At 43.0% G+C, this 19,569-nt stretch overlaps 1 protein-coding gene across 2 annotated transcripts in view; it reads right to left on the minus strand.

Moving 5' to 3' along the window:
• acot7 (acyl-CoA thioesterase 7) overlaps positions 1–19,171 on the minus strand; it is a 116,350-nt gene extending 97,179 nt beyond the window's left edge. For both annotated transcript variants that reach the window (XM_080533910.1, XM_080533909.1), the window contains exons 1-2: positions 19,041–19,171; positions 1,257–1,374 (exon numbers count right to left, since the gene is read on the minus strand). In XM_080533910.1, coding sequence (XP_080390036.1) covers positions 1,257–1,374; positions 19,041–19,090 — 168 coding nt within the window. In that variant the 5' untranslated portion in view covers positions 19,091–19,171. The remainder of the gene's footprint in view (positions 1–1,256; positions 1,375–19,040) is intronic.
• Positions 19,172–19,569: the final 398 nt, after the last annotated feature.

Below are 19,569 nucleotides of genomic sequence, written 5' to 3' on the forward strand. Positions count from 1 at the left end.
CATACCATTTAGCAGATGCTTTTATCTAAAGCGACAATGAGTGATTACAGGGACAGTTTCCATGGAGTAATTAAAGCCTGGTACACACATAAAGATTATCTGGTTGATTTTGGCCCGATTTCCCCCCTTCCGACCAAGGACAGCAAACGCCCGATTATCGGATGGCTCTAAATATTATCCTACAAGATTATCCTGTGGTGTGAGGTGTGTTAAGAGTCCATTTCTCCTGACAATCTGCTCTGAAAATGGTCAGGGCCGACGATCGTAAATATTAAACGTGTTCAATATTTACGATCAAAAGTCCTCTTGTGTGTGGGCGAACTCCCGAGTCCGATTGTGACGTGGAATGGAATGTAGCCAATCAAGAAGCGAGCTGACTGACGGGTCTTCTTCTTTTCGTTCTTCAGCACTTTATTTGCATGGTAATAAACTGTTCTTGTCTACTTTGTTTATTGCAAACAGCTGAAAATGTAAAAATGTTGCCAATAAGCCTAATATGCAATGGGGGTTGAATAATTTTGATTGCAACTGTATATTGTATTTTTAGCATTTAACCTCACAGTAATTGTTTGATTTCAAACCCAAAGTGTGCAGTGTAGAGGCAAAAGAAGAACAAATGCTTCACTGTCCCAAAACACACACACACACACACACACAGTCGTGCGCATGTGTATGCCCACAAACACACTCACGTGCCTGCATACACACGCACACACAAACACAAATACACACACACGCACACACACACACACACGCACACTTGAATACTTAACGTTGATGCACAAAGACACACTGTGCGTAAACTACAATGGGCCCCAATCTTTTGGAGATACCGGGGGTGAATGGTACAAGATAAATCATTCTTAATATAACCAGCCATGGACACAATAAAACAAATAAGAACACTGTCTCTTTCATGCAGTACAACCTAGCCATCACAGCTGCAACAGAGTAATAGTTTGCTAGCTGCATTGCCTTTCGCTCTGGCAGGTCTGTAGATTTGAAGCTTGTGCCCAGGCTAGCAACAACAACAACAACAACAACATCAACGCAGGCACTTAAATCCTAGGCTATTCATAATGTCAACGAAGGGCAACGACAAAGAGGAAAATACTTTTCGTTTCATACACATATCACTCACAAACAAATAGGTGAGCGCACTATGCACTCTCTCAAAGACACACACACACACACACACACAGACACAGACACAGACACAGACACACACACACACACACACACACACACACACTTACCCCAGGCTGAGTGTTGCAGTGTCGCGTGCCAATGATGCATCCCGCTTCCTCAATCATCTTCAGGATGGTGCCACCGTGCACGTTGCCCACAATGTTGGCATCATCGGGGCGCATTAACCTGGTGAAGGATTAACAATTAGCATTAGCAAATATGATGACTCCAGAACTAGCATTTAGCATGAATCCTATGGGATTACTGATCTCATCCCATTATGTTCACTGATCTGACCAGAGTGTGATAGGTAGTAGCAATAGGGATGAGATCTAATGGGAGAGAAATCATGATATCTCGCATCAGTTCTCAGATTGCTGAGTCACTGTACATGACTGTACACTGTATGTAAATCCATGCAAATTAAATGTTCAAATGTGTGTATGAATGTATGTGTGTTGAAGCAATCTGATAACTGACATGATGTGAGATTTCTACTGATGTGAGATTTCGACTGATGTGAGATCATATCTATCCGATTCAAAAAATGGATCCCTTCCCTTGCAAAACTACAGGCACACCTGACTCACAGGTGGATTTCTCAACTATCCATCGTAGGCTAGACTGAGTATCCACTGTTTATCGCCAGATGCTCTGGGAGTTTCTGTTTCCTGACACATTTGAAGTGTCGCTGCAGTTAAGTCTGATTTATTGCCCCTGGCTTCGGCCCTCCACACAGAGATACGTTGGTCTTCCAGTGTGTGGGTCTCACTGAAGTGCCCCCTGTCCACCATAAAAAGCCATCTACATCACATAGCCCAGAGCATTAATGGACTCCTGTTTGAATTTGTCATTAGTACCAAGAACGGGCACATGCAAACACTGTCTCCATGCACACGCACACACACACACACAAACACACATAAAGTCCGGCTCTGTGGCCTCATCTATAAAACATTGCGTAGAAAAGGTTGCGTACGTACGAAAGACTCCTACAAGCCGCCTCACGTTACAGAAACAGGAGATAGGCTCCTGCACTGTGGGCCATTAGGCTGGAGAACCATCGCTTCTCAAGGCTACTTACTTAATTTGCTGTCTGCCACACATTCAGAACATAATATGTAGGCTAAGTGACACGGAGGAACAGGAAAATCCACATCGAAAAATTGCACAGCAAAAACAGCCTCCACTGAAGAACTAGCAAATCTATCCAATCGAGCGTTTGGATGGTTAAATATCTCTATTTATAGAAAGGTTTGTGGGGAACTAGCAACTTATAGAAATATGAACAAATAAACGTATGTATTCTTGTGATATATAATACAATAAGAAGCTGCTATAGTGGCACGTTATTTTCAATATGCTATTTTCATTATCTCCCAGATCTTCATTGTTGCTCTGTCTGCATGCCTTTTAAATAAGGTAAACAACAATTAGTGGACTATTCTTTTTACACACATGTTGACTAGTAGACAGTCTGCAGTGGTGAAACCCCTAGTTAGTTCACACTAGGACAGTGCCAGATGAGGACATACAGTATAAGTTCACTCCACAGTGTGTGTGTGTGTGTGTGTGTGTGTGTGTGTGTGTGTGTGTGTGTGTGTGTGTGTGAGATTGAGTGTGATTGCACATCTCTCTATGAACAGCATATATGTGCATAAATGGCATTGTGTGTGTGTGTGTGTGTGTGTGTGTGTGTGTGTGTGTATAAATGCTGTACTGTGTATACAGTATAAATGCAATCTACCTGCTGAGCTGGTGTTTTGAGTCTATGTCCAGTCCCATCTTTGAGTCTCTGACTTCTCTGGCAACGATCTTCTCTGGCAAATGAGCAGTAACACACACACACACACACAAACTCTCTCTCACACTCTTAGCTCTCCAGCTGACTGTGACTGCTGCCCAGCCAGTCTGTCTCCTTCCTTTTCATTCATAACTCCACTCCCCACGCTCACATCCCCCTCAGTGACATCATGCTGTGACATCACACTGACTCCGCCTCTGTTGTAATAATGACCGGTCTAACTGGCTCATGACACTCCCATCCATGCCCAACCCCAAGGGCCCTTGACCAATGAGAGCTGTCCTCTCAATGCGGTTGCCACGGCGATTGCCATCGTCGGCAGACAGGAGGAAGAACTGCGGTGGAGAGCTAAAAGCGTGTGAATATCATACTACCATCATAGTTCTGATATGAATTCCTCATATTACTAAAGACAATGGGTTAGAGTAACGAGATGACACACACAGTGACGTGTAGGACAATGACAACAGTGACTCGGCATTCAAACTATTATGTCATAAGGCCTCAATCTCTGTAGCAGGGTGAAAGGCTTCTCTCTTACATGGATCTAGTCACTCACATACAGTAATACATACAAACAAACAAACAAGAAGAGCAATGACATGTCTCATGAATGCACCCGTGTGTGTGTGTGTGTGTGTGTGTGTGTGTGTGTGTGTGTGTGTGTGTGTGTGTGTGTGTGTGTGTGTGTGTGCAGATTCTCACTCATATGCACTCTCTCTTTCGTATATCATTAACCAGATGAGCAAGCCAGGCAGGTACGGCGTCTCCGCATCATTTAACAGTGACACACGCAAACTCATTCACTAGCTCTCCTTAGCAGTGTTTCATAACCTGATAAGTATGCTGGGGTAGATGCATTTGAAAACAGGCTGATTAGTAAACTGATCTGATATCCTATAGGATATCCTATAAGAGGTCCTATATAGGACCTATATCCTATTTCCATGTGAATGACTCTCTGTGTTTTGTGAGCCAAAGGTAATACCTTGATCAACTGTCATCACCAAGTGTTCTGGGTTCGTTGTGTGTCACAAAAGAACGGGCACACCTAGCAGACATCCTGTCTGCGATCAAATCCATGCACCCATTTCTCTCTATTTTGATATTTGAATATTTCATAGATGGGTGTATAGTCATATTTGATCTGATTTTAACTTCTGTTTTATGAGTAGTATGTTGATGTCATTTCCATTCTTGTTTATTTCCAGTATTTTGGGTATAATTAACGTTCCACAAATGGTTTTGCACCGCTAGGTCTGGCTCCAGTTGAAGTCCTGTGGATAACACTGTTTAGGAATTGAATACTATTGTTGATATAACTTTCAGGTGGGAGGCACAGGGGGAAACAACAGTTAAATCTTCAACATCTTACTCTTATGTGCACATTCGTATTGTGGCATTGTATTGTGCAAGAGTAAGACTATTTACAGCACTGTCAACTTTAACTAAAGTTAATGAAACGCACACGGCTGCTGAGGGACAGATGGGCGGTGTGGCCTGGGCCTTAATGCCTATCATCAACATCCCCCACACACCTGAATGTTTCACACTGTTCATATGTAAACCAATCTCCCCTTCCAAGCCAAAGCAAAGTCCCTCCAGTAAATGTTGATAGAGGATTGGACACTGATTATTTTTATGCAAGCTGTTATTATATGGAAATAATTACGTTATTAACATAGTTCAACCTTTCATTGATTATAAGAACATATGGAAACAGTGAGAGATTACATGCAAGTATTTATTTAAAGGCTTCACAACCAATTTGAAATGAAACAAAAAGAAGACATGTAAGCAAGGCAACTTTCAAATTAAGATGGAATAATAACAAACTAACATTTACAATGTATTCATTTCCATCCTAAACCACTCTTGGCGACTTGACTTAAACCCCTACTCTTGTGTGAATCCTACACCATTCCGTCCTGGCAGGACACTTGGCCCTCGTGGGAGGTGAAAAATGTGCAGAGCTTCTCCCACACATCATATGCATCTCTGCTTCCTCCCATGTTTTGAACTGGTTTGACTCTTCTTTCTTCATCCAGTCACTTTTGGTTATGAGATGGAGTTAGCAGGTAGGTAGTTGGTTATGAGATGGGGTTAGCAGGTAGCTGGTTATGAGATGGGGTTAGCAGGTAGGTAGCTGGTTATGAGATGGGGTTAGCAGGTAGGTAGTTGGTTATGAGATGGGGTTAGCAGGTAGGTAGCTGGTTATGAGATGGGGTTAGCAGGTAGGTAGCTGGTTATGAGATGGAGTTAGCAGGTAGGTAGCTGGTTATGAGATGGGGTTAGCAGGTAGGTAGCTGGTTATGAGATGGAGTTAGCAGGTAGGTAGCTGGTTATGAGATGGAGTTAGCAGGTAGGTAGTTGGTTATGAGATGGAGTTAGCAGGTAGGTAGTTGGTTATGAGATGGAGTTAGCAGGTAGGTAGCTGGTTATGAGATGGGGTTAGCAGGTAGGTAGTTGGTTATCAGATGGGGTTAGCAGGTAGGTAGTTGGTTATGAGATGGGGTTAGCAGGTAGGTAGTTGGTTATGAGATGGGGTTAGCAGGTAGGTAGCTGGTTATGAGATGGAGTTAGCAGGTAGGTAGTTGGTTATGAGATGGGGTTAGCAGGTAGGTAGTTGGTTATGAGATGGGGTTAGCAGGTAGGTAGTTGGTTATGAGATGGGGTTAGCAGGTAGGTAGCTGGTTATGAGATGGGGTTAGCAGGTAGGTAGCTGGTTATGAGATGGAGTTAACAGGTAGGTAGTTGGTTATGAGATGGAGTTAGCAGGTAGGTAGCTGGTTATGAGATGGGGTTAGCAGGTAGGTAGTTGGTTATGAGATGGAGTTAGCAGGTAGGTAGCTGGTTATGAGATGGGGTTAGCAGGTAGTTGGTTATGAGATGGAGTTAGCAGGTAGGTAGTTGGTTATGAGATGGAGTTAGCATGTAGCTGGTTATGAGATGGAGTTAGCAGGTAGGTAGTTGGTTATGAGATGGAGTTAGCAGGTAGGTAGTTGGTTATGAGATGGAGTTAGCAGGTAGGTAGTTGGTTATGAGATGGAGTTAGCAGGTAGGTAGCTGGTTATGAGATGGAGTTAGCAGGTAGGTAGTTGGTTATGAGATGGAGGTAGCATGTAGTTGGTTATGAGATGGAGTTAGCAGGTAGTTGGTTATGAGATGGAGTTAGCAGGTAGCTGGTTATGAGATGGGGTTAGCAGGTAGGTAGCTGGTTATGAGATGGGGTTAGCAGGTAGCTGGTTATGAGATGGAGTTAGCAGGTAGGTAGTTGGTTATGAGATGGAATTAGCAGGTAGCTGGTTATGAGATGGGGTTAGCAGGTAGGTAGCTGGTTATGAGATGGAGTTAGCAGGTAGGTAGTTGGTTATGAGATGGGGTTAGCAGGTAGGTAGTTGGTTATGAGATGGGGTTAGCAGGTAGGTAGTTGGTTATGAGATGGAGTTAGCAGGTAGTTGGTTATGAGATGGGGTTAGCAGGTAGGTAGTTGGTTATGAGATGGAGTTAGCAGGTAGGTAGTTGGTTATGAGATGGAGTTAGCAGGTAGGTAGCTGGTTATGAGATGGGGTTAGCAGGTAGGTAGTTGGTTATGAGATGGAGTTAGCAGGTAGGTAGTTGGTTATGAGATGGAGTTAGCAGGTAGGTAGCTGGTTATGAGATGGGGTTAGCAGGTAGGTAGTTGGTTATGAGATGGAGTTAACAGGTAGGTAGTTGGTTATGAGATGGGGTTAGCATGTAGCTGATTATGAGATGGGGTTAGCAGGTAGGTAGTTGGTTATGAGATGGAGTTAGCAGGTAGCTGATTATGAGATGGAGTTAGCAGGTAGCTGATTATGAGATGGAGTTAGCAGGTAGGTAGTTGGTTATGAGATGGGGTTAGCAGGTAGGTAGTTGGTTATGAGATGGAGTTAGCAGGTAGGTAGCTGGTTATGAGATGGGGTTAGCAGGTAGGTAGCTGGTTATGAGATGGGGTTAGCAGGTAGGTAGTTGGTTATGAGATGGAGTTAGCAGGTAGGTAGTTGGTTATGAGATGGAGTTAGCAGGTAGGTAGTTGGTTATGAGATGGAGTTAGCAGGTAGGTAGCTGGTTATGAGATGGGGTTAGCAGGTAGTTGGTTATGAGATGGGGTTAGCAGGTAGTTGGTTATGAGATGGAGTTAGCAGGTAGCTGGTTATGAGATGGGGTTAGCAGGTAGCTGGTTATGAGATGGGGTTAGCAGGTAGGTAGCTGGTTATGAGATGGGGTTAGCAGGTAGCTGGTTATGAGATGGGGTTAGCAGGTAGGTAGTTGGTTATGAGATGGAGTTAGCAGGTAGGTAGTTGGTTATGAGATGGAGTTAGCAGGTAGGTAGTTGGTTATGAGATGGAGTTAGCAGGTAGTTGGTTATGAGATGGAGTTAGCAGGTAGGTAGTTGGTTATGAGATGGGGTTAGCAGGTAGGTAGTTGGTTATGAGATGGAGTTAGCAGGTAGGTAGTTGGTTATGAGATGGAGTTAGCAGGTAGGTAGTTGGTTATGAGATGGGGTTAGCAGGTAGGTAGCTGGTTATGAGATGGAGTTAGCAGGTAGGTAGTTGGTTATGAGATGGAGTTAGCAGGTAGGTAGCTGGTTATGAGATGGAGTTAGCAGGTAGTTGGTTATGAGATGGGGTTAGCAGGTAGGTAGTTGGTTATGAGATGGAGTTAGCAGGTAGTTGGTTATGAGATGGAGTTAGCAGGTAGTTGGTTATGAGATGGGGTTAGCAGGTAGGTAGCTGGTTATGAGATGGAGTTAGCAGGCAGGTAGTTGGTTATGAGATGGAGTTAGCAGGTAGGTAGTTGGTTATGAGATGGGGTTAGCAGGTAGGTAGCTGGTTATGAGATGGAGTTAGCAGGCATGTAGCTGATTATGAGATGGGGTTAGCAGGTAGGTAGTTGGTTATGAGATGGAGTTAGCAGGTAGTTGGTTATGAGATGGGGTTAGCAGGTAGGTAGCTGGTTATGAGATGGAGTTAGCAGGCATGTAGTTGGTTATGAGATGGAGTTAGCAGGTAGGTAGTTGGTTATGAGATGGGGTTAGCAGGTAGGTAGCTGGTTATGAGATGGAGTTAGCAGGCATGTAGCTGATTATGAGATGGGGTTAGCAGGTAGGTAGTTGGTTATGAGATGGAGTTAGCAGGTAGCTGATTATGAGATGGAGTTAGCAGGTAGGTAGTTGGTTATGAGATGGGGTTAGCAGGTAGGTAGTTGGTTATGAGATGGAGTTAGCAGGTAGGTAGTTGGTTATGAGATGGGGTTAGCAGGTAGGTAGTTGGTTATGAGATGGAGTTAGCAGGTAGGTAGTTGGTTATGAGATGGAGTTAGCAGGTAGGTAGCTGGTTATGAGATGGGGTTAGCAGGTAGGTAGTTGGTTATGAGATGGAGTTAGCAGGTAGGTAGCTGGTTATGAGATGGGGTTAGCAGGTAGTTGGTTATGAGATGGAGTTAGCAGGTAGGTAGTTGGTTATGAGATGGGGTTAGCAGGTAGGTAGTTGGTTATGAGATGGAGTTAGCAGGTAGGTAGTTGGTTATGAGATGGAGTTAGCAGGTAGCTGGTTATGAGATGGAGTTAGCAGGTAGGTAGTTGGTTATGAGATGGAGTTAGCAGGTAGGTAGTTGGTTATGAGATGGAGTTAGCAGGTAGTTGGTTATGAGATGGAGTTAGCAGGTAGGTAGTTGGTTATGAGATGGAGTTAGCAGGTAGGTAGTTGGTTATGAGATGGGGTTAGCAGGTAGGTAGCTGGTTATGAGATGGAGATAGCAGGTAGCAGATTATGAGATGGAGTTAGCAGGTAGTTGTGCAGGATGCACATCACGACCACTGAGTCAATATGTTCCGGCTGTCCCGACAGTCGGTAATTAAAATTCCTTCTCCATCTTGGGATATTGGTCCCAGGAAATGGCTTCATTAGATAGGTCTTAAGGGGGAATGCAGCATCCCTCACCATGGTATACTTAGATTTACAGCAAGTTACTATCTTGAGTCTCATTAAAATTCAGAACATAATCAGGTGGTAACCAACAACAACAGAGAATGTCTTGCAGTTGAAGAACAGGCTTCTGGAATGTGTAGGTGCTGCTATGGTCACATGTGTGCCAATGGCAGTTTGGGATGTCCCACATGGACTTTGTACATTTTGAAGCAATGGCTTTCAAAATGAATGTACATATTCATTTGGCCTGGGGAAGTGAGTTGCTGTCATGTGCCTCTCAATTGCCCTGCAGGTCATTTGAACAGAATCAGCAACAGTGCTCTTGCCAAGTCGATTGGAAGGCAAGGCTTGTGAAGCTTTCCCCTGTTCCTAGGAACCTGTTTAAGAACTAAAAAGTCATTTTCAGTATGTTATTATAATACATTTCATTACTTCTCCCCACAGTTGGTTAATGCTAGTGGAGGTGGAAGGTGCTCCAGGAAGCATTTGTAAAATACGAAGAGCAAAACAACCTGCCAAGTGGCTCTGGTGGTGGCACCATGTAGGAGTGGAAATATGACAGTTATGTGTTTCCTGTGCAGCCCAGAAGGTTAGTAGGTTTTATTGCTTCATTTATAAGCTAGACATGAAAAAGAATAGTGACAGTAAACCATTAGTCATTGAGTTGTATGTAAAGTTAGTCAAAATGGGTGTTCTACCTATAGGGAGTCATGTTTTTAATATACTTTTTCCTTGGTTATTATACTGACTATATATATATATATATATATATATATATATATATATATATCAAAAGTGAGTACACCCTTTAGATTTTTGCAAATATTCTGTTATATCCTTTCAGGGGATAACATCATCCTACTGAAACTTTGATATAACTTAAAGTAGTCAGTGTGCTGCTTGAATAACAGTATAGATTTATTGTCCTTTGAAAATTACTCAGTACACAGCTGTTAATGTCTAAACAGCTGGCAACAAAAGTGAGTACACCCCATAGTGAACATGTCCTAATTGTGCCCAATGATGTTGTTTTCCCGCCCTGGTGTCATGTGACTCGTTAGTGTTACAAGGATTCAGGTGTAAATGATAAGCAAGGCTGTTAAATTTGGTGTTTTGGGCACAATTCTCTCTGAATGCTGGACAACATGGCACCTCATGGCAAGGAACTCTCTGAGCGGCTGAAAAAAATGATTATTGCGCTTCACAAAGATGGCCTTGGCTATAAGAAGATTGCCAACACCCTGAAAATTAGTTGCAGCACAGTGGCTAAGATCATACAGCGGTTTACCAGGACAGGTTCCACTCGGAACAGGCCTCGCCAGGGTCGACCAAAGAAGTTGAGTCCACGTGCTCAGCGTCATATCCAGAGGTTGGTTTCCAAAAATAGACGTGTGAGTGCTTCCAGCATTGCTGCAGAGGTTGCAGAAGTGGGATGTCAGCCTGTCAGTGCCCAGACCATACGCCGCACACTGCATCAAATCGGTTTGTATGGCCGTCGCCCCAGACAGAAGCCTCTTCTGAAACCGATGCATAAGAAAGCCCGCAAACAGTTTGCTGAAGACAATGAATCCAAGAACATGAGTTACTGGAACCATGTCCTGTGGTCTGATGAGACCAAAATAAACCTGTTTGGGTCAGATGGTGTCCGGCGTGTGTGGCGGCACCCTGGTGAGGAGTACCAAGACAAATGTGTTTTGCCTACAGTCAAGCATGGTGGTGGCAGCATCATGGTCTGGGGCTGCATGAGTGCTGCCGGCACTGGGGAGCTGCATTTCATTGAGGGACACATGAATTCCAATATATACTGTGACATCCTGCAGCAGAGCATGATCCCCTCTCTCCGGAAACTGGGCCGTAGGGCAGTTTTCCCACATGATAATGACCCTAAACACACCTCCAAGATGACAACGGCCTTGCTGAAGAAGCTGAAGGTTAAGGTGATGGACTGGCCAAGTATGTCTCCAGACCTAAACCCAATTGAGCACATGTGGGGCATCCTCAAGAGGAAGGTGGAGGAGTGCAAGGTGTCCAACATCCGTGCGCTCCGTGATGTCGTCATGGAGGAGTGGAAGAAGATTCCAGAAGCAACCTGTGCAGCTCTGGTGAATTCCATGCCCAGGAGGGTTAAAGCAGTGCTAGATAACAATGGTGGTCACACAAAATATTGACACTTTGGGCACAATTTAGACATGTTCACTATGGGGTGTACTCACTTTTGTTGCCAGCTGTTTAGACATTAACAGCTGTGTACTGAGTAATTTTCAATGGACAATACATCTATACTGTTATTCAAGCAGCACACTGACTACATTAAGTGATATCAAAGTTTCATTAAGATAGTGTTATCCCCTGAAAGGATATGACAGAATATTTGCAAAAATCTAAAGGGTGTACTCACTTTTGAGATATACTGTATATACTGACATCTAGCCTACTGTTAATTATTGTAGCTCAAGAAACACTGCAGCCTCAGGAGGACGTAGAGCAACAGCTATTAAATATAATAACCCAACCCACAACTACTGCTCCACCACATGTTCCCTCACCAGGTGAGGAAATGTATTATTTTGCCCTCAGTCTAGTGCCCAGACTGAATAGGCCTAGGCCCAAAGACCTGGCAGGGTTAGAAGGGAGGCAACTAACAACAGGGAGCCCAAAGACCCTTTTTGGAAGACCTGGGAGACCCCATGACACCTATGTATCATCAATTTGAATAGTCAAGTCATTGTTGGGTCTCTTTCCTCAGCCCATCCAACCCCACCCTCAACTGATATGTTTGTTTCCATTTAAGTTGTAAATAGTTGTTTATATTTTCACATTTTATTTATAGGCTATATTTAGCATTAGTAATTCATGTTTGTGTGTTTGTATGCTAGTAATGTGTATTAAAAAACGTATTACTTAAAGTTTGTCAGTGCTAAAAAATATTATAGCCTGTTTTTTGTTTTGTTTTTAAAGAAAAAAAATCTAAAAGGGTATAAATAAGTATTCATTTTATTTTGTTTTGTTTTTCAATAAAAACAGTTATTATGTTTATTTATTCTGGTCCTTGTTAATGCATGTCCAATAATAGTGAAATAATTATAATTACCACAGTGTAACAGCAAGCTGCTGTTTTGGTTCAATGGAAGCCCGGTAAGTTGTTGTCTGCCTGGTCAGGTCGGCTCCAACCAAGGAAAGAAGATGATCCGTTGACTCAGCGCTCAACCCTGAAGTTCTTCACATGTTTTTCCCGATCAAGACGCAGGCCAGCCACAAGATGGTGAAACCACATCCTCCTCTGGTTTATCATGTGAAACCACATCCTTCTCTGGTTTATCATGTGAAACCACATCCTTCTCTGGTTTATCAGGTGAAACCACATCCATCTCTGGTTTATCAGGTGAAACCACATCCTTCTCTGGTTTATCAGGTGAAACCACATCCATCTCTGGTTTATCAGGTGAAACCACATCCTTCTCTGGTTTATCAGGTGAAACCACATCCTCCTCTGGTTTATCAGGTGAAACCACATCCATCTCTGGTTTATCAGGTGAAACCACATCCTTCTCTGGTTTATCAGGTGAAACCACATCCTTCTCTGGTTTATCAGGTGAAACCACATCCTCCTCTGGTTTATCAGGTGAAACCACATCCTTCTCTGGTTTATCAGGTGAAACCACATCCATCTCTGGTTTATCAGGTGAAACCACATCCTTCTCTGGTTTATTGGGTGAACCCACATCCTTCTCTGGTTTATTGGGTGAACCCACATTCTTCGCCGGTTTCTCCTCCGGATTCAGAGCAAAATATAAAGCGCTATGGCTTTCCTTCTGTCTACAACACACACTAATAAACAACGACAATAAAACAATAAATTAATTAACTACTATTTAGGAAATGTGAATAGACAAGTAGGCTAATTAAAACGTATTTAGTAAAGTAACGTAATGATACATAAACATTTAAATTAAATAAGTCCAACTATTGTTATTGCTCATTCTCATTCGCATTATTCAAATTCTTCAGATTTTTAGGCATACTACTCCTCCTACAGCTTATAAGCTATTCACACCAATCAAACTTTATGAGAGAGAGTTCTAGCTCAGCTTTGTGTAACTCAAAACCTCCTATCTTTTAATATGGTGGAATGTTGATTTAGGCCGACATTCTGACAGCCCCAATGTTAGTTACTACTGTTTCTCTCATCCATCCATCTATCTATCTATCTATTCAATTTCTCATCTATCTAATGGGGCTTTTCCACTAGAGGGCTGACCCGGGTCAGCCCAGGCTGGCCTGCTTCTTTGGCGCTTTTCCATTTGTCGGCCTGGATCAGCACGGCGCGGTACGGCACGCTTCTTTAGCTACCCTTCGAGGGCAGGAACCTTTTTGAGACCCGGAACCTTTTTGCCAGGCTGCGTGTGACGTGCACACTGTTGATTGCACACTGTTGATTGGTCAATGGAAATCGTCATCCCATGTTCATAGATTTCTTCGCTAACCGCCATCTTTAAATACCACATTCGCTCTTGGAAAATGTCACTATTGTTTCTGTAATAGCTTATTAATAAAGATTCGAAAAATTATGCTGACCATCGTATTATCTTAGTTTAATGTCATTTCAATGCATCATAGAACTTTTATTTACAACAAGCATAACACAAAAATCGCTATTATGCACCGTCTTTGCCCGTTAATAACACCGGCTATGAAGGTGGTACAATCACAATACTCCTTTGCTAACTTCACCATCGGTATACGGTAATTTTGAGCCCTTAACCACCGCGCTGACACCCCGAGAAGATATGCTTTTAACCGTAAACTCAATGAACCGGGAGTTCACCCGCTGCTGCTCGCAGCACCGCGCCTGCTGGGTGAAACTCCCGTTGACAGCGGGGGGAGAGAAAAGTTTTACCAGGGAATTCGCTCCGCGCTGTGTCTACCGTGATAGCAGTGTCGTATCGACACCATTCAAATGGTTTTGGATTCCCTGTCCTCTCCCCTATCCGGACACGTTTGAATTGTTATCCTAACCCACGGTAAATCACAGTTATTAACCCGCAAAGGGTGCCTCCGGGCACCGTCTTTGCCCGTGAATAACACCGGCTATGAAGGTGGTACAATCACAATACTCCTTTGCTAACTTCACCATCGGTATACGGTCATTTTGAGCCCTGAACCACCGCGCTGACACCCCGAGAAGATATGCTTTTAACCGTAAACTCAATGAACCGGGAGTTCACCCGCTGCTGCAAGCGTATCTATAACGAACGCGGAGATTGTATGAGCCCCGCGTCAGTCAGCCTTTCCGTAGAAATACGTCGCACCGTTAAATATCTAACGTTACATGTTTTAAGGCTGATCTGTGCATGATAGTGCTGCATTATGTTGATCTATTTATATCGATCTATTCTTGCCAATTCCTTATTACCAGTGGAAAGGGGGAAGACTAAAACACTTTGAATGGGATAGATAGGACTTTCCGTTCAATGGAGGAAGCATGATACTTCAAACTACCGTAATTCATGAACTATATGCCCAATCTAAAAAATTCAAACAGTTTCTGAAAGCAGAGAAGTTGCACTTTTTGAATAGTTGAACTTTTTTAGGCTTATTACGGTAGTTCACCAACAAAAAAAGCACAGTGCTCAACGTGTCAGGACACGCTTTTCCCCCCGCTGATCTGTACAGCGGGGGGGGGGGGGGGGATCTTATGACACGTAACTCCTCCTTGTCCCGGGTCGTTCAGTATAATGGAGAAGCGTTTCTCAAAGTACGGCACGGCACGGCACGGCTCGGATACAAATGCGGTTCGGGTCTGTAGTGGGTCTGTAGTGGAAAAGCGCCATAACTGTTACAGTTGGGGTCGCTTTTTCCATGGTGACTCCTTGGCGCCTCCTTAGTGCCTGCCTCTGGCGGCCCCTGGTGGCCCTGGGACACTACTACACTCCCTGTTCCCTTCTTCCTCAAGGACTGACAGTTTGCACGTGTTCAGGTGTGGTTAACCTGTGGATTTATCTCCACACTTCCCAGCACTCCCTGTTTCCAAATAAGTGTATGCGTCAGTTCTGTTTGACCTTTGTACAGGAGTTGAGATGTCCTCTCGCCTGTTGGTCTTGTCTGTAGTCTATAGCAGTGTCTCCCTGTGGGGTTCTGTATTGTTTTGCACAGGTTAAGATGTGTTCTTCCTGTGGGTTTTCTTTATCGTTTTTTTCCATTTTAGTAAAGTGTCCTTTGTTTTGCCAACCGCTGCCTGCCGTCTGATCTTTGTCCTGCACTGCACCTGGGTCTGCATCCCATTGGGGAAGTGTGTCCAAACTTTTGACTGGTACTGTATCTATCTATCCATCTATTAGGCTTTCTGTAACTCCAAAAACTCTAATCCAGTTAACCAACCAACTCTACACCCACTTAACTGAAAATCCCAATTGTACAACATTCTATCTATGAACCCATCCAAATGTATCCAAATCTATCTATACTTACTCTCTCTCATCTATCCATCTATCTACTGTATCTATCTATCTATCTATCTATCTTTAGAGAGCAGATCAATGCTTCAAATAGCAAATTACAAAATGTGAGTGTGGCAATACATACATTTTAAACAGATGCTACTATGTTGCAATTAGTGTGCAATTACTGTAAAATGTGATGTTATCAGAAACAAATTAGTTACCAAATTAAAGTCCCAAACCTTTGCTTATGCTTCACAAACAAGTCCATATAAAACTGTAGTACTACCAAGACTAAACAAGATTTTCTAAGAACATAGAAAACATTGACACTATACCTGAGTGGGTAATAGCAGAAGATAAAACACCTGACTTGCTTCTGAAAAATCTTTCCTGTCGCAGGAAAGTGCATCATTTTAACTTTGTATATGCCAAGGAAAAACGGCACTGCATGTACTGTAAACATAAGTAGGAGTAACTGAGGTTCAGCCCTACACAAGTCACATCTGCTAGGTTCATCACCTAGTGAGAGAAGTATCCATGAAACCAGCACACACATAAAGCACACAGAAGTATATACACACACACACACACACACAGCTGTCACGAACAGTCACTGCAGCAGCACACCTTTTTGTCTTTGTACCATCAGTTTGATTATAATTATTTGCTAAAACATATAAGAAAAGGTAGTATAATTAAAATCTAAAACCTATAAGTACGGTAGTTCAACGAACATCTACTTATGAATACAGTCAAACTATTGAAATGAGTCGACGCTGGCGAAGGAGGCGAGAAGACGGGAGACACAACGCCAGAGGAAGATTAAAGACCAAAGGTACGTTTTTGGAACATAATAAGGATTCTTCATATAGGCCTACAACTGGTATTTCGTGGTTTCAAGGAGATAAGAGTTTATCTCTTATCTTATCCTTGTCTTATTGGGGTCATTTTGACATACAATATATGGACAAAAGTATTGGGACACCCGAACATCACACCCATATGTGCTTGTTGAACTTCTCATTCCAAAACCATGGGCATTAATGTGGAGTTGGTCCCACCTTTGCTGCTATAACAGCTTCCACTTTTCTGGGAAGACTTTCTGCTAGATTTTAGAATATGGTTGCAGGGATTTGCTCCCATTCAGCCACAAGAGCATTAGTGAGGTCGGGCACTGATGTTGGGCGAGAAGGACCGGCTCGCAGTCGGCGTTCCAATTCGTCCCAAAGGTGTTCGATGGGATTGAGGTCAGAGCTCTGTGTGCAGGCCAGTCAAGTTCTCCCAGACCAAACTCGGCAAACCATGTCATTATGGACCTCACTTTGTGTATGGGGGCATTGTCATGCTGAAACTGGAAAGGGCCTTCCCCAAACTGTTGCCACAAAGTTGGAAGCATACAATTCTCGAGAATTGCATTGAGTGCTGTAGATTTATGATCTCCCTTCACTGGAACTAAGGGGCCTAGCCCAAACCATGAAAACAGCCCCAGATGATAATTGTGTCCACATACTTTTGTCCATATATTGTATCTTCAAACTAGCGCCATCTACTGACATAATATTTGAAGGCAGAACATGTTGTTCAGGAAGAACATTGTTTCTCTCTCCTTGAATGAAAGTAGTACACTGTGAAGCCTTTGTTGCAGCATGCCAGTGTCGTATGTAGGGGTGCAATGGTTCTCGGTTTTATATTGAACCGTACGGTTCCCTATCCACTGTTCAATACGCACTAGAGAATGTCGGTTTGTCCATTGAAAGTCGGAGGTCGAGTTTGTCTGGAACGCAGTTGCTTCTGTAACTTGTTCAAATGTTTGTTCATGGCGAGCGGAGTTGAGAACATGGCTACAGTTTGAGGAAGCCCCGGATTGCTACAAATCTGCGTTGTGGAGTCATTTCGCATATTGCGCATATGGTCTACCTGTCAAGCCTAAAGTGCACTTTTACTTTTAATTCTTCCTCTCCTATACCAGTAGTCAAGCCTAAGAAGCACTTTTACATTTGAAAGTGTTTATTTATTTATTTTACATTTGAAAGTGTTTTTTGTTTATATATATGTATTTATTATATTATACTTTATATTATAATATACCAGTAATATACCAGTATGAGTACCTAAATTGTGAAGCCTTGGTTGCAGCATGCCTTTCAGGGTCGTACGAGTACCTGAGTTGGGTGAGCTGAAAAAGCCTTCGGAACATCCCTATTCAGACAGGAAGAAGTTGGAATGGCCATGGTTCTCCCACAATTAAAAGTAGGCTTAAATAGTGGTTTTAAAAGGTTGAATGACATAAACCTAATAATGTGTAAAGATTATGTTTTTGTGACTATAACTGACTTATCAAGTCATAACCCCAGATCAAGGTATTGCTCCATTAGCATTTGCAATATCTGATATATCATATGTATATAATATGTGACAAGATAGTTAAAACAAGTGTGTTTCTTACATACAATAAGCTCTTTATAAACAACAAACTTGTGGGAGAAGGGGGGAGTGGATAGGATCGAGAGGGCAGGTGGTTGCCCATTTGGAAGTGTTTTTAGAATATCATCAGGGGAGTGGGGGGGGAAGAGCTGATAGACCAGATAGCAGAGACCAAGTGAAGCACAGTGGGGAAGAGAAAGAGCTGCTAATGTCATCAACCTTCTTTTCAAAGTAGGTGACAAAGTCATCCGCAGACAGGGAGGAGGGGGAGGAGGTGGGTTGAGGATTGAGGGAAATGTCGAGAACAACCTATAGGATGGCAGAGGAAGGCTCATTAGGGTTAGGGTTAGAGCCTTAGAGCAGGCTCATTAGGGTTAGGGTTAGAGCCTGAGCAGGCTCATTAGGGTTAGGGTTAGAGCCTGAGCAGGCTCATTAGGGTTAGGGTTAGAGCCTGAGCAGGCTCATTAGGGTTAGGGTTAGAGCCTGAGCAGGCTCATTAGGGTTAGGGTTAGAGCCTCCCCCCCTGCTGTCCTGCCTTCCTTTGCCGTCCTAGGAAATCCGCATACCGTGCAATACCTCTTTCTACCATTGAGAGGATAAAACACATACCCATAATGCATTGCTAAAGGACACTGCTGCTGTCGGCAACATGTTTGTAATCAAGGGAAGGCATCATCCTTCAGATTAGGCAGAGGTTGCGACAATTCATTAAACCTTTTCAAGAATACTGGATGCTAAAGTACTAGTCTGCTAGCAATGTGTGTGGTATTTCAATTCAAACTTCAAAGGGATGTTGTTTCGGAGTTATATTATTTACTAACATATGACTTGTGGTGTTACTCTTCGGGGTGTCACTCTATTATTTATTACGATTACGACCTTAAAATGTCCTTGTTTGCTTTCACGCATCTTCCACTGGTCCCTACATAATCGTTCACATAATATATACGACATACCACATGCGCAGTCTGCAGTTCGTCTGCTGCTGTGTTGTATTCTAATGATTAGAAAAACCATATGTGCACTTATTATCAAGGTTCGTCCTCTCCCTATGTGTATTGTACTGTAAGGACCAAGAACAACGTCTATTTCCAGCTAAAGAAGGACCGGATTACGGGGCTGCTCTCAAAGGTGCACGCACACCGGTAGTTGAGCTGGTCGCTTTGAATCTGTTCCAATATGCCATAGATAAAGTAACAACACATCCAAATACAAATAGTACATTTCGCTTACCTGCATAATTGGATGGAGGAGGATGCAGCTTGCGATCGTTCCTCAGACATGGTGCTCTTTTGTAAAGCTCGCCTCGACACGAGACTCCTGGTGTAGAGTGAGGATATGGCAATAGATAGGCTGTCACTGGGCTGTAGTAATGCTGCCGGCTTTAGACTACCCAGGCGAAATGTGGCTGGATGGAGAAATCGATTAAATAAATACACTTCCACCTAAGTTGCATAATGTATGACCGACGAGATAGAGCGTCATAAACATTTTTTTTAAATGTACTCAAATAAATGAGAGCTACTATACATTTGCTTAATACATGTGATGATTTGTTGGGGTGACATTTGACAAATATTACGGAATTGGATTTTATTACGGTAATTGTTAGCTATTCGATTGATCAGAATTAGATTATTATTTATGCACAAAACAAAGTCTAAATGATCACCTGTAGTACCACTAATCGCCACGAGAGAGCAGCACAGACCATACCATTTTATGGAAACGGTCGCAGTGTGTTATGTTGCCTGTAGGGGCG

Source organism: Nansenia antarctica, assembly GCF_963989245.1.
Source record: "Nansenia antarctica genome assembly, chromosome: 6".
In the NCBI taxonomy this organism is placed as follows: domain Eukaryota; kingdom Metazoa; phylum Chordata; class Actinopteri; order Argentiniformes; family Microstomatidae; genus Nansenia; species Nansenia antarctica.